This window comes from Pantherophis guttatus, chromosome 14 (assembly GCF_059756535.1).
Source record: "Pantherophis guttatus breed Tessera chromosome 14, ASM5975653v1, whole genome shotgun sequence".
NCBI classification, from domain to species: Eukaryota; Metazoa; Chordata; class Lepidosauria; order Squamata; family Colubridae; genus Pantherophis; species Pantherophis guttatus.
In genome coordinates, this window is record NC_142076.1 from 2,260,402 (window position 1) to 2,272,456 (window position 12,055).

Consider the following 12,055-nt stretch of genomic DNA (forward strand, 5'->3'; position numbering starts at 1 on the left):
AGTGCGCATGTGTGCAAGGTACATGCACATGCAAAGCTATCCTGTCCTATACAATTGCTGTGTTTTCGATGCAGCGCGCATGTGCGCAAGGCGTGCATGAGGAAGTGAAGCACATGTGTGTGCACACGCTCTCACATTTTTGATTCTGGACGAACCGGTTGTTAATTTATGCGAAGCCACCTCTGATCAAGCCTAAATCCATCTCGTTCACCTTCTTTACAAGAAGCCCAGAAGTCAAGAAGGGTGAAGGAGCCCATCATAAACTTAACCCTTGACCCTCCACTGGAGTGCCCCATGTTGCTTGGCCTCTTAAAGACTGTCATCTTCCTTGGAAGCAGAGATGTTTCTCCGAATACTGTAGCTTAATTAGTGATTTAGAGTGTTTGACGGTTGCTGAAAAGAGGTTAATTGTTGTTAACCCCCATTTTTTTTCCCCTGGCTTCTCATTACTCAGTTGTCAGCCCAGCCATTAAAAGGAGCATCTGGAACATTAATGAATTAGAGGCAAGGTTGCTTTAGACTGAAGGCCCTGTAGAGTTTGAAGCAATTAACTTTGCCAAAGCCGCTGCCCGAAGAATCTCCGTTCAGCAGTTTGAGAAGGTGAAATTCCATTAGAGCTCCGTCTCCCTAAGGCTGGAGGGCTTGCTACCTTGATTATGTTGTCCCAGACTCATCGGCAAGAAAGCCCTGGGATTCGATTCCATCACTTTAGTTGCCTCTTAGCCTTCAAGCTAATCCCACTTCAAAATCTCATTTTCTCATGAAGCCTTAGAGCTGCGGCCTAAACTGTTTTCCCTCATGGTAGCAGGTAGGTTTCTCCCCTCCCTTCTGCTTTGAGTTGCAAGAACCCGGTGAGGCAGGACAGACCATTCTTCCCACAAAGGAAGCCTTGAATTGGGGTGTCTGTGTGTCAGGGATGGGTTCTAATTTTTTTTACTACCGGTTCTGTGGGTGTGGCTTGGTCATGTGATGGTGGAGTGGCTTCATGGTCATGTGACTGGGTGGGCGTGGCCAATTCAATGTCACTCACGTCAAGGGATCCCTCGCCTGGCCCCTCCCCTCCTAGCCATTCCTTGTCACACACAGCCTCAACGTATCTATAATTCTGTAAAAAATGTTGTTCACCTTTTTTCAACTTTATTATCTACATACTATAGATGTACTTTCATGGACCACTGAAAGGAGGAAATGGCTCACATGCTTTGCCCAAGAGTGTGATAGGCAACAGGTTTTTAAGGGGCTGCCACAAAGAATGTATAGGCCATGTATTTTCCAAAGCACCAGAAGGCAAAACAAGAAGCAATGGATGGAAACTGAACAAAGAGAGAAGTTAATTTTTCTCCTAAAACTAAGGAGAAACTTCCTGACAGTGAGAACCAATATAGGTGCAGAAATATTTCAGTCATAATTTCAGATATAAAATAGCCATTCGTGCATATTGTTCAAAACAGTAATTAGTATTATGGCTGATGTTTGACAGCAAGCGTAAAAGTCAAAGATCACAAGAGTGCTTCTTTCTCTATATGTATACAAAACATCACATACCAGGAATAGCATATTAAGATGGACTTATGCAACTTGATGTACAAAATAAACACGCACATATTTATGCTCTGGACATTGAATGCATGTAAATCCCTGAAAAATATGTGGTAGCCCTGGGCAAAAGAAAGGCAGTAAAATCATTCTAGGTGTAGGGACAGTGTAAAATATTAACACATGATAAATAATGGAACAATTAAAAATAATAGCACAGAGTTGTTTTTTTCTCTCTCTCTCTCCCTTCCTCTTTCTTTCTCTCTTTTCTTCTCTTTCTCTGTCTTTTTGGGGGGAGGGTGTTTGTGGCTATGACAACTACTTTCAAAATTGTTACTGGATATTTCCTGTTACATGAAACTGCTAAAAGGCTTTTGCAGTCATATAATGCAACAAAACATTCTTTTAATGGTAAAAGTAAACTGACATATGAAGCTACTTCTAAATAACTATGCAAGAGAGGAATAAATCTTTTTCTGAAAATTACTGGTGCAAATACACAAAATAGAGCTGTAATGTGTGGTAATATTATTTATAATAGAATTTTGGTGGAGGAGATAGAGTAGCAAGGAGATTGACACATTGACAACTACATGAAAGGAACATGAAAGTGATAAAGTCACTATATGAGTTGGGTAGCTATATAAATTTGTTTAATAAATACAATGGGAAAGGTCTCTGGGGATTCCAGAATTTACATGGCACTAATTGGATTTTTGATCTCCCTTTTATTTTGAGACACAATAGACTAATTTTACACCATCACTAAATTACATAAGAGAATGTAGTATATATACAAAAATAATTCAATAACAATTTAATCTGATACATTGGGTTAAGTGATTTAGGGCTTGATCTAATTTCAGGCAAGTTCAAGCCTCTGTTAAGAGATACCTGCATTCTCTCTCTCTCTCTCCCTTCCTTTTTCTTTTTCTTTCTCTTTTTTTCTTTGTCTCTTTCTTTCTTCTCTCTCTCTCTCTCTTTCTTTCTCCCTCCCTCCCTCCCTTTCTCCTTTCTCCCTTCCTGTGAAGAACCCCAGAAGGTCTTTGGTAGGAGGAAGAAAAACCAGACGTTTTGAAACTCAGAACATGCCCATTGATCATCTGGCATTCTTAGAGCTCCACTATTGATTAGCTTAGCCTGAGCAAGGATAGCCAGCAGCCACTGAACAATAAGGTCTCAACTCAAGCTCAGTGCACGTGGGGATCCCCAAACAGTGAGGAAAAACGTTTTGTAGCTTAGCCTGAGCAAAGACAGCTAGTGCAGGACTTACAGTAAGCTCTCAACTCAAGCTCAGTGCACCTGGGGATCTCCCTAAACAGTGAGGATTTCTTTGTTTCTTTCTCCCTTGAAGCCCCCACCCCAGCCCGTTTTTGCTTCCAGAGGACTGCAGGGAGTCTTGCTAGGCACCCCCCCCCACACACACACATTTTGGCCTTAGCAAGCCTCCCTGCATCCCTGGGAGCCAAAACAGGATGCGGGGGGGGGGATTCCTGTAAGGGGCGGGGAAGGTAAGGTCGTGAGCCCGGTGGGGGTGGGGCAGCATGCTGGGGTGGGGTGTAGCGCAACTTATCTATAGGCAGGAGGCGGCAGCTCAGTTGGGGCGCAGGGCAGGCACCAGTGGGAAGGCAGCTTAGGCAGGCAAGCCGCCCAGGTGGCAAGGAGGAAAAGGAAGTGATTGGGTGGGATGGGGATCGGTTCGGGGGCGTGGCCAGCCTGCAATTAATACCGGTTCTGTCGACCCTTGCCAATTTATCGCTACCGGTCCTCGCGAACCGGTAGCAACCCATCATGGGTGTGGGTGTGTGTAATCTGTGTAGCCCCCTCAGGAGTGAGAGTGTTGTAGACAGGCATTGAACTGCACTTCCAGCCTCCTTTCTGGACCTTCGGCTGCACAGGAGCATCCTAGCAGATGAAGGATTTCACTCCACTCTCCTTCATACCGACTTTCTTCGGTTCCCAAAGCAGAGGAGCCATTGACTTGCTGGTTGGGACAGACAGACATCCAAGTCCAGAGCCTTTGACCTTGGCCTCTGCCTGCTCCTGTGTTGCTTTGCTCAATCAGCATGTCCCTTTCCATAAAACTGGATCCATCTCGCAGCCTCTTTAGATAGGTTGTGTCCCTGTGAAGGGACATCTTCCATAAACAAGCAGAATAACAGAATAGCAGAAGGTAAGAGACCTTGGAGGCCCATAGATTCCTATAGGGATGCTGTCATTCTGGTGGGAGGGAGAAGGCTTGGGGGGAATCTCTTTATGGGGCTTCTGTTTCTATTCCTTGCTTTGCTTTGCTGTAACTTTCGGGATCTTGGGAGGGGGAAAGTCTGGAGAAGAGCCGCAGCGTTGCCTTGGAGACTGGCATTTATCACCTTCTCGGCCTGAGTTTCCAGTAACATCTTCACACCTCGGGATTGGCTGGATGATGAATTGGATTTGGGGAGGGGGGTCTGTCTGCAATGGTTTAATCAAACATTTTGAGCAGGAAATCTTAGTTCCTGCCTACATCTCTTGAGTTCTGATATCTTGAGAAGACTGGCGAGGCAGGGCCTTAGGAGGTTTTCTAATCCAATCCCCTACTCAAGCAGGAGACCCTAGACCTGTGATGGCAAACCTATGGCACAGGTGGCACGCGGAGCCATATTGGTGGGCACTTGAGTCCAGCTGATTTTCGGGCCTTCTGAGCCCACTGGAAGTCAGGAAACACGCTGTTTCTGGCCTCCAGAAGGCCTCTGTGGGGAGGGGGGGAAGCCCCGTTTCTCTCTCTCCCCCAGGCTCCAGAGCTTTCTAATAGCCTGGGGAGGGCAAAAACAGCCTTCCCCGCGCCCCAGAGGTCCTTCGGTGGCCGGAAACGGTCCGTTTCCCAACTGGGGAGAGTGAAAAACAGGCCTGCTGGACGCGCCCTGCCATTGTGTGCCAAAAGTGGGGGTAGGGCAGGGGGGGTCGTACGCAAGGGGTGCGGGGTGCATAGAATTATGGGTGACCCCCCGTGCTCCCCTTACTTTTGGCACACAATGGCAAAAAGGTTAGCCATCAGTGCCGTAGACCGTTCCGGAGAAATGGCTGCCCACTCTCTTCCAGTGGAGTTTCTGCTGTGGGCTCAAGCAGGGTGCGGGCACAATTGACTGGAAAAGAACTTGATGGAGAGAAACCTTGATGCCTTGTCCTGAAGGTACCTTTGCTAAGAATCGCCTACACTGATCATTCTCTTCTCAGAAGGCATTGAGGAGGCTGCATCGCTTTCCTCCTGTTGCTTCTCCCTTGTTCCTCAGGCCCTTTTATCAGGTCACACGAAGTCTGACTGTAAGAATGAACGTGCAGGGTACCTTTCTGGGCTCATGTGTGCCAGATATTGGGACTAAAACACGAGAGATGGGAATTGTAGTCCAAAGCTTGGGAAAAGATGGGTAAGCAATAGTCTGGTGCCTTTTGGATCAGAGGGCCTCAGCCCAATTTGCTCTCCGTGTTAAGGAAGTGCTCAGTGAAGTGATGGATGTGAGATTTTCGCCTTTCACCTTCCCAATAAACAACCTGCCTGGTAAAAAATTTAGATTCTTTAAGGTTAAAAGCTGGTCAATGACTGAAATAAAGAGACTTGACTTAAGTGTTGTCATAGGCACGAAACAATTTTGCTTTCCAGAGTAGTGAAATCTGGACGGTGTTGAAATAAAAAAAAAAGTTTAGGGTCTGGGGTGCAGCAGCTCCTCTTTACAGAAGGGGGTCTCCCGGGTGGATGCAGCTCATGTGAAGACAGGCATGGAGTCCCACTCATTGGCCACAGGCTGAGTGCGGTTGCTGCTTCCTGACAGCAGCCCACAGTGAAGGCTGAGTGGTGGTGGTGGGAGGCCTGATTTTGCCCCCTCCCCCTCTCGATTTTTTTTTTTTTTTTTTTTTTGAGAGCAGCTTTACTGTGATATTGCATCAGGCTCCTGGGAAGAATGGCCAACTACAGAGAAAGTGCCTTGAATGATGAAAATTATAATCTCCTTTTAATCCTTTGTGGGGTGGAAGCTGGGCAACTGAACGGAGCTGAGTGTTTACTGGCCGGATGCCCTTCCTGTCGCCAATGTGGAGTTATATTCAACAGATATAGTCTCATTGTGGCCAGAGAGAGAAATATCTGCCTCTACCTAGGATCGAACTCACAGTCTCCTGATTGTGAGGCGAGAGCTCCACCTCTAGGCCACCGCACCACTTGTCCTTGAATGATGAAAATGCAGGATAGATAATGGTGAAGATCAGAACTTTCATATTCCCCCAGCATTTTTTCCATGGCAAAAAGAGTTTCCTCTACATTTTAAAGATGCTTTCCAATTTATGTCAAATCCATGTTTTGGAGCTCAGTCACCGATAACACTAGGATTGCTTTATGGGGCGTCTTTTCAATCCCCCTCCCCAAGCCTCCTTTGCTGGCCACAGTTCCTGGTGCAAGGGATGCTTCTCCTTCTGGGGTCAGTCAGGGAGATTCCAGCCATTCTGGACTGAAGCCCAGCGAGAGGAGATCGCACCCATACAAGGGTCACTGAACATGCCTCCCTCTTCAGAAAAATAAATGAAAAATCATCTATTTTGTACCCAACCGAATGAGAGTGAATGAAAAGGTGCAGTAGTTGTTTCCAGCATGAACAGTACCGTATTTTTCGGAGTATAAGATGCTCCGGACTATGAGACACACCTACCTTTTTTGGTGAGGAAAACAAGAAAAAGAAATCTGCCTCCTAGCAGTTTTGCCTTGTTGCAGCAAACAGCAAACAGCCTGCTTTACTTTCATTTTCGTTTTCAGCATAACTTGATTAGCTCAAGGAAAAAAAATATTCTCTCAGCAATTTACCTCCTTGCAGCAAGCAGCAGAGGCCCACGCAGCAATAGGCAATAGCAATCCCTGCAGCCTGAGAGTCAGGAGGCCAATCCAAAGTCCATTAGATCGGATGTTAGCAACTTGTGCTAATTAGGCTGTGCTGAAGCTGAAAGGGGCTGTTTCTTCTTGCTGCTTGCTGCAAGGAGGTAAATTGCTGGGAGGCAGAGGCCAAAGTCTGTGGGCCAGAGGGTGGGTGGGGCTACATTCAATGTATAAGACGCACCCAAATTTTCACCCCCTTTTAGGGGGAAAAAAGGTGCGTCTTATACTCTGAAAAATACAGTAATTGTATTAGTAATGTTGCATGCCAGCAGGTGGTTACTTATAGATCTGGGAGAACCTGCTGAGGGGCCCCCGACCTGACCTGACCTGACCTGACCTGACCGTTCTCTCTCCCTCTAGGACCCTCGGAGCAAACACAAGTTCAAAATCCACACATATTCCAGCCCAACCTTCTGCGATCACTGCGGCTCCTTGTTGTATGGACTTCTCCACCAGGGGATGAAATGTGACAGTAAGTCCCAGCTGGCCGGGTCCGGTCCTAGGGAAACACCCTGCTCCATTCACCTGTTCTCCTTCTGAGCGTATGGGAGCAAGGGGGAGAACCGGGAACAGAGGGGTTCCTTGCGTGGGGGAGCTGTGGGTCTGAGCAGCTGCAGCTCTTACATCCTGAGAAAACGATAAATGAGCAGAGACCAGAGCTGCCTCGGAGGAAACAGGGCTGGGGGGGAGGGGTGTGATTGCAAGGAAGCGCCCAACAGTCTTGTCTCTCACCTGTTGCAGGTGAGGAGTCTGTGTGTACTGTGTGAGGGGGTCCTTTCCCAATCCTATGTCTGTGGAGATCCTGAATCATCCAGGTCATGGACTTCCTTGGTTTTTTTTTTCCCTCTGAAGATGTTTTGCTTCTCCATCCAAGAAGTTTCTTCAGTTCTCTGGGTGAGAAGTGAAATGTTTTCAAAGGAAAAAACCCAAGAAAGTCCACTTGCCTTTTGGAAAAAGCACCTTTAGATTCACAAAGCGTGTGTCAGCCTTCTCCTTCCTACACTGAATGTGCGGAGCAAAGCTGCCAGGGGCATCAGATGTCAGGGGTAACCTCCAGAGCCCCCCCCTGCCTTAACTCCTCTCTCCTTGAAATGCTTGGTTATCATGCCACGCACAAGCCACCAGCCCAGCTGCACAGGACTGGCTACTCCCTGATTAGTACAGGGGCACAGCCATCCATGGGGGTTAGGATTGGACTGTCAAGGGCCAGAGGTGGCTTTCTCCGGGCAGCCTCACAGCTTCTTCCTAAGACTTGGCCAAGAAAGTCTGCAGACAGCTTCATCCCTTCGTGGTGGTAGAGACCCTCAACACAAATCAGAGCCAGAAGGTCCCTGTGCGAATGGTGCCTGGGGCTCAGGTTTCCTGCCTCTGGGATTGCTACCTGAGGGAATGCCAGGCAAAGCCCATAGAGCCACAGACTGTCTTACCGGGAGTCCCGTCACTGACTAAGCTGGAGCAGCCCTCTTAAAGAGTACGGGGAAACAGGTAAACATGACTACCTGTTGAGTTTCTCATAAATTATTTAAATGAGGGGACAGAAGAGGAAATCATCAAACTGGCTAACAGCAGGCTAGGGGGAATAGCCTAAATAGTTTAAAAGATAAGATTTTGAACATGGCTGTCAAACTCACCGCATCACATTGCTCTCATGTGACATTTTGTGATGTTCCCTCCCCCCTTTGCAGAGCTGGGGTGGGCTTGGCCTGCGTGTGACACATCTGGACCGTGGGCTGCCAGTTTGACACCCCTGATTTAGAAGGATCTTGACAGACTGGAATATTGGGTCCTATCCAACAAAATGCAGTTTAGTGGTGAGAAAAGTGAGATTTTTTTCCACTTATGCAAGAAAAACCAAATGCACAGGTACAGAATAGGTGGCACCTGGCTCAATAGTAGTGACTGTGAGAGGGATCTAGGAGTGCTAGTAGACAACCACTGTGGTATGAGCCAGCAGTGTATTGCAGCTGTCAAAGAGCTAATGCAGTCCTAGATTGTATGATCAGAAGGATAGTACCAAGATCATGTGAAGTGTTAGTACCGCTTCATTTTGCACTGGTGGGACCGTACTTGGAATACTGCACCCAGTTTTGCTCACCATTATACAAAAAAAGATGCAGAGGCTCTGGACAGAGTGCAGAGAAGAGCAACAAAGATGATTAGGGGCCTGGAGACTAAATCATATGATGAACAGTTGCGGGAACCAGGTATGTCCAGCAGTGGTGAAATGTAAAATTTGTTACTACCGGTTCTGTGGGCGTGGCTTGGTGGTGGGGTAATGTGACTGGGTGGGCGTGGCCAACTTTTTTTTTTTACTTTTGAAAGCATTTTTTCAGCTGAAGAGATTGCAGGAAAAAATAGTTTTAAAAGTTAAAAAAACAGCCTCTGATGATCGCGCGGCTCAGCTGGGCATTGGGGGGGGGCAGAGATTTTTGCTACCAGTTCTCCGAACAACCCGCCACCATTGCTACCGGATCGGATGATCCGGTCCCAACCGGGAGCATTTCACCCCTGATGTCCAGCCTAAAAAGAGAAGTAATAGGGGTGACATAAGTCTTCCAACATTTGAAGAGCAGTCATACAGAAGACGGATATCCCCCATAGCACCTGAGAGCAGGAGAAGAAGTAATGGGTGGAAGACTATCAAACAGAAATCCAACCTGCAACTAAGGAGAAATTTCATGTCAGTGAGAACAATTAATCGCTGGAATGGCTTGTCTCCCGAGGTGTGGGTGCTCCATCATTGGAGGTCTTCAAGAAAAGGTTGGACAGCCATTTGTCCGGGATGGTACAAAGACTCCTGCCTTGGGCAGAGGTTGGACTAGAAGACCTCCAAGGTCCCTTCCACCCTTAGGATTCTCTGATTCCAAGTTGAAAACTCCCAATGCAGAAAAGGTAGGCTAGCAGTCACGAAATATGAGCTTAGGGAGCCCCCTAGTGTCCACCTTATGAACCGCAGCCACCTACCTAATGCAGTGAGATGCCAGAGACCAAGGAAGGAACAGGCTGGGCGGGAGAGAAAGGCTGCACCCCTGGAATATCCCAGGCTTTTAGGAAATCCAGGGGCTCCACAGGGAGAAGAACCCCAGTTAATGTTTGAAGCAGGAGTTGCTCTGTGGATGCTCTTAAATATCAGCCGGGTAGGGCGCAATCTGCATGTGGGAGGGCATGGCCTCCTGCTCCCCCCACCCGACAGTATTTCATCTTAGATCTCCCTGGGAAGGAAACAGTTTGGAAAAACAGACAGAAGGAAGTGCAATGAAAAGAAGTACCTATTAGCCCTTTGAGGGGCTCCAGATTTAAAGAGCATTTTCCCAGCATGCCAAAATAGCATGGCAGAATCCTAGATACCTTATAGCCTTGATGGCAAACCTATGGTACGTGTGCCAGAGGTGGCACACAGCGTCCTCTCTGATGGCACGTGAGCCATCGCCTCAGTTCAGCTTCACTGCGCATGAACACGCACCTCCTGCCGGCCAGCTGGTCTTTGGGTCTCTTCGGTGCATGCGTAGGGGGCAGGGCACGTGCAGGGAGGGGGTGCATGCATTCACGGGGGTGGGGGCATGTGGGGGGTGCATGTACATGCACAGAGGGCAGGGCGCATGTAGGGGCCATGCGTGCATGCACGGGGAGGTGGGGCACATGTAGGGGGCTGCATGCACATTGCATTTTGGAGGTTCAGGCATGGGTGCACATATTTGCACGCACACGTGTGCGCTTGGGCACTTGGTCTGGAAAAGATTAACCATTTAATTTTTTTTTTAATTTTTTGATTTATATGCCGCCCTTCTCCGAAGACTCAGGGCGGCTTACAATGTGCTCAGCAATAGCCTTCATCCTTTTGTATATTTATACAAAGTCAGCTTATTGCCCCCACAATCTGGGTCCTCATTTCACCTACCTTAGAAAGGATGGAAGGCTGAGTCAACCTTGAGCCTTGGCGAGATTCGAACCCTGCAGTAATTGCAGGCAGCTGGTCTTAATAACCAGCTTAATAACAGGGTGCCTTAAACCCCTGTACTACCAAGACCATCACTGTCTTCTAGAAAACCTAGTTGAGCCCCTGTTCTGTCCAGGGCAGGAATCCTCAGATCATCCCAGATGTTTGGCTGTCCACTCTTGTCTGGAGTAGACAGAGCCCCAGTGACTCCAGGAAGCTTTTACATTGCTTGGTAGCCCTTGAGAGTCAGAAAATCTTCCTTCCTTTGAAGGAATTGAATTTGGAGATCTCTTGCAAAGTTCCTCCCCATTAGTTTCTGTCCTGCCCTTGGGCACGATGGCAGCTAAGGCCCTGCCTGCTTCCCGAGGACGGCCCTCCAGAGATTGGAGAAGTGCCCCAAGCCTCCCCCAGCCTTGTCTTCAGGAACGAGCAGAGGGTCTCTCAGTGCAACCCCCCACCTGGCTGGTCTTCCGTTTGGGGCTGACACCATTTCTCTCTCTGCCTCAGCCTGCATGATGAATGTGCACAAGCGTTGTGTGATGAACGTGCCAAGTCTCTGTGGGACGGACCACACCGAGCGCCGAGGCCGGATACACATCAAGGCGGACATTGAGAACGAGGTCTTGACGGTTATCGGTAAGTCCAGCTTTTGGGTGATACCAGGAAGAAAGGATCAATGGTGAAATGTAAAATTTGTTACTACCGGTTCTGTGGGCGTGGCTTGGTGGGGTGATAATATGACTGAGTGGGCATGGCCAACTTTTTTTTTTCTAACTTTTAAAACCATTTTTTCTACAACTTCTTAGAGGTTGTATAAAAAATGCTTTTAAAAGCCTCTGACGATCCAAGCTGACTTGCCTGATCGGCAGAGGCTTTGTTTTTACTTTTAAAAGCATTTTTTTGGCCGAAGAGATTGTAGAAAAAATGCTTTTAAAAATAAAATAAAAAGCCTCTGATGATTGCACGGCTGGGCATGGGGGTGGGGAGGGATTTTTGCTACCGGTTCTCCGAACCACCCGCCGCCATCGCTACTGGATCGGGCGATCCAATCCGAATCGGGAACATTTCACCTCTGGAAAGGATCCCTTTTGCTGCAAGGGATTGTTCTGACCCAGCCTTAGCAGCAACAGGGAACAGACTCCTTGTCATGAAAAAAACCTCTTTATTTATCTCCTGTTTTTATCTCCATTCACATACCAAAAAGTGCAGGCAAGAGTCCTTCGAAGAGTTAACTGCAGTAACAGATCTTATCAGTTCCTTGCAATAATTTAAGTTAAGTTAAAGTTAAGATAGGGATCAAAAGGTCGGCAGTTCAGCAGTTCGAATCCCTAGCGCCGTGTAATGGGGTGAGCTCCCATTTACTTGTCCCAGCTTCTGCCAACCTAGCAGTTCGAAAGCACGTAAAAATTGCAAGTAGAAAAATAGGGACCACCTTTGGTGGGAAAGTAACAGTGTTCTATGCGCCTTTGGCATTGAGTCATGCCGGCCACATGACCATGGAGACGTCTTCGGACAACGCTGGCTCTTCGGTTTTGAAACAGAAATGAGCACCACCCCCTAGGGTCAGGAACGACTAGCACATATGTGCGAGGGGAACTTTTACCTTTACTTTAAAGTTAAGTTAAGTTAAATTAAATTAAGTTTATTAATTCAATTTATTTATTAATTCAATTTATATGCCGCCT

At 47.5% G+C, this 12,055-nt stretch overlaps 1 protein-coding gene across 2 annotated transcripts in view; it reads left to right on the forward strand.

Annotated features, from left to right (window-relative positions):
* The window catches only part of PRKCB (protein kinase C beta), a 234,733-nt gene that overhangs the window by 102,681 nt on the left and 119,997 nt on the right, over positions 1-12,055 (forward strand). For both annotated transcript variants that reach the window (XM_034420612.3, XM_034420613.3), the window contains exons 4-5: positions 6,794-6,905; positions 10,878-11,006. In XM_034420612.3, coding sequence (XP_034276503.1) covers positions 6,794-6,905; positions 10,878-11,006 — 241 coding nt within the window. The remainder of the gene's footprint in view (positions 1-6,793; positions 6,906-10,877; positions 11,007-12,055) is intronic.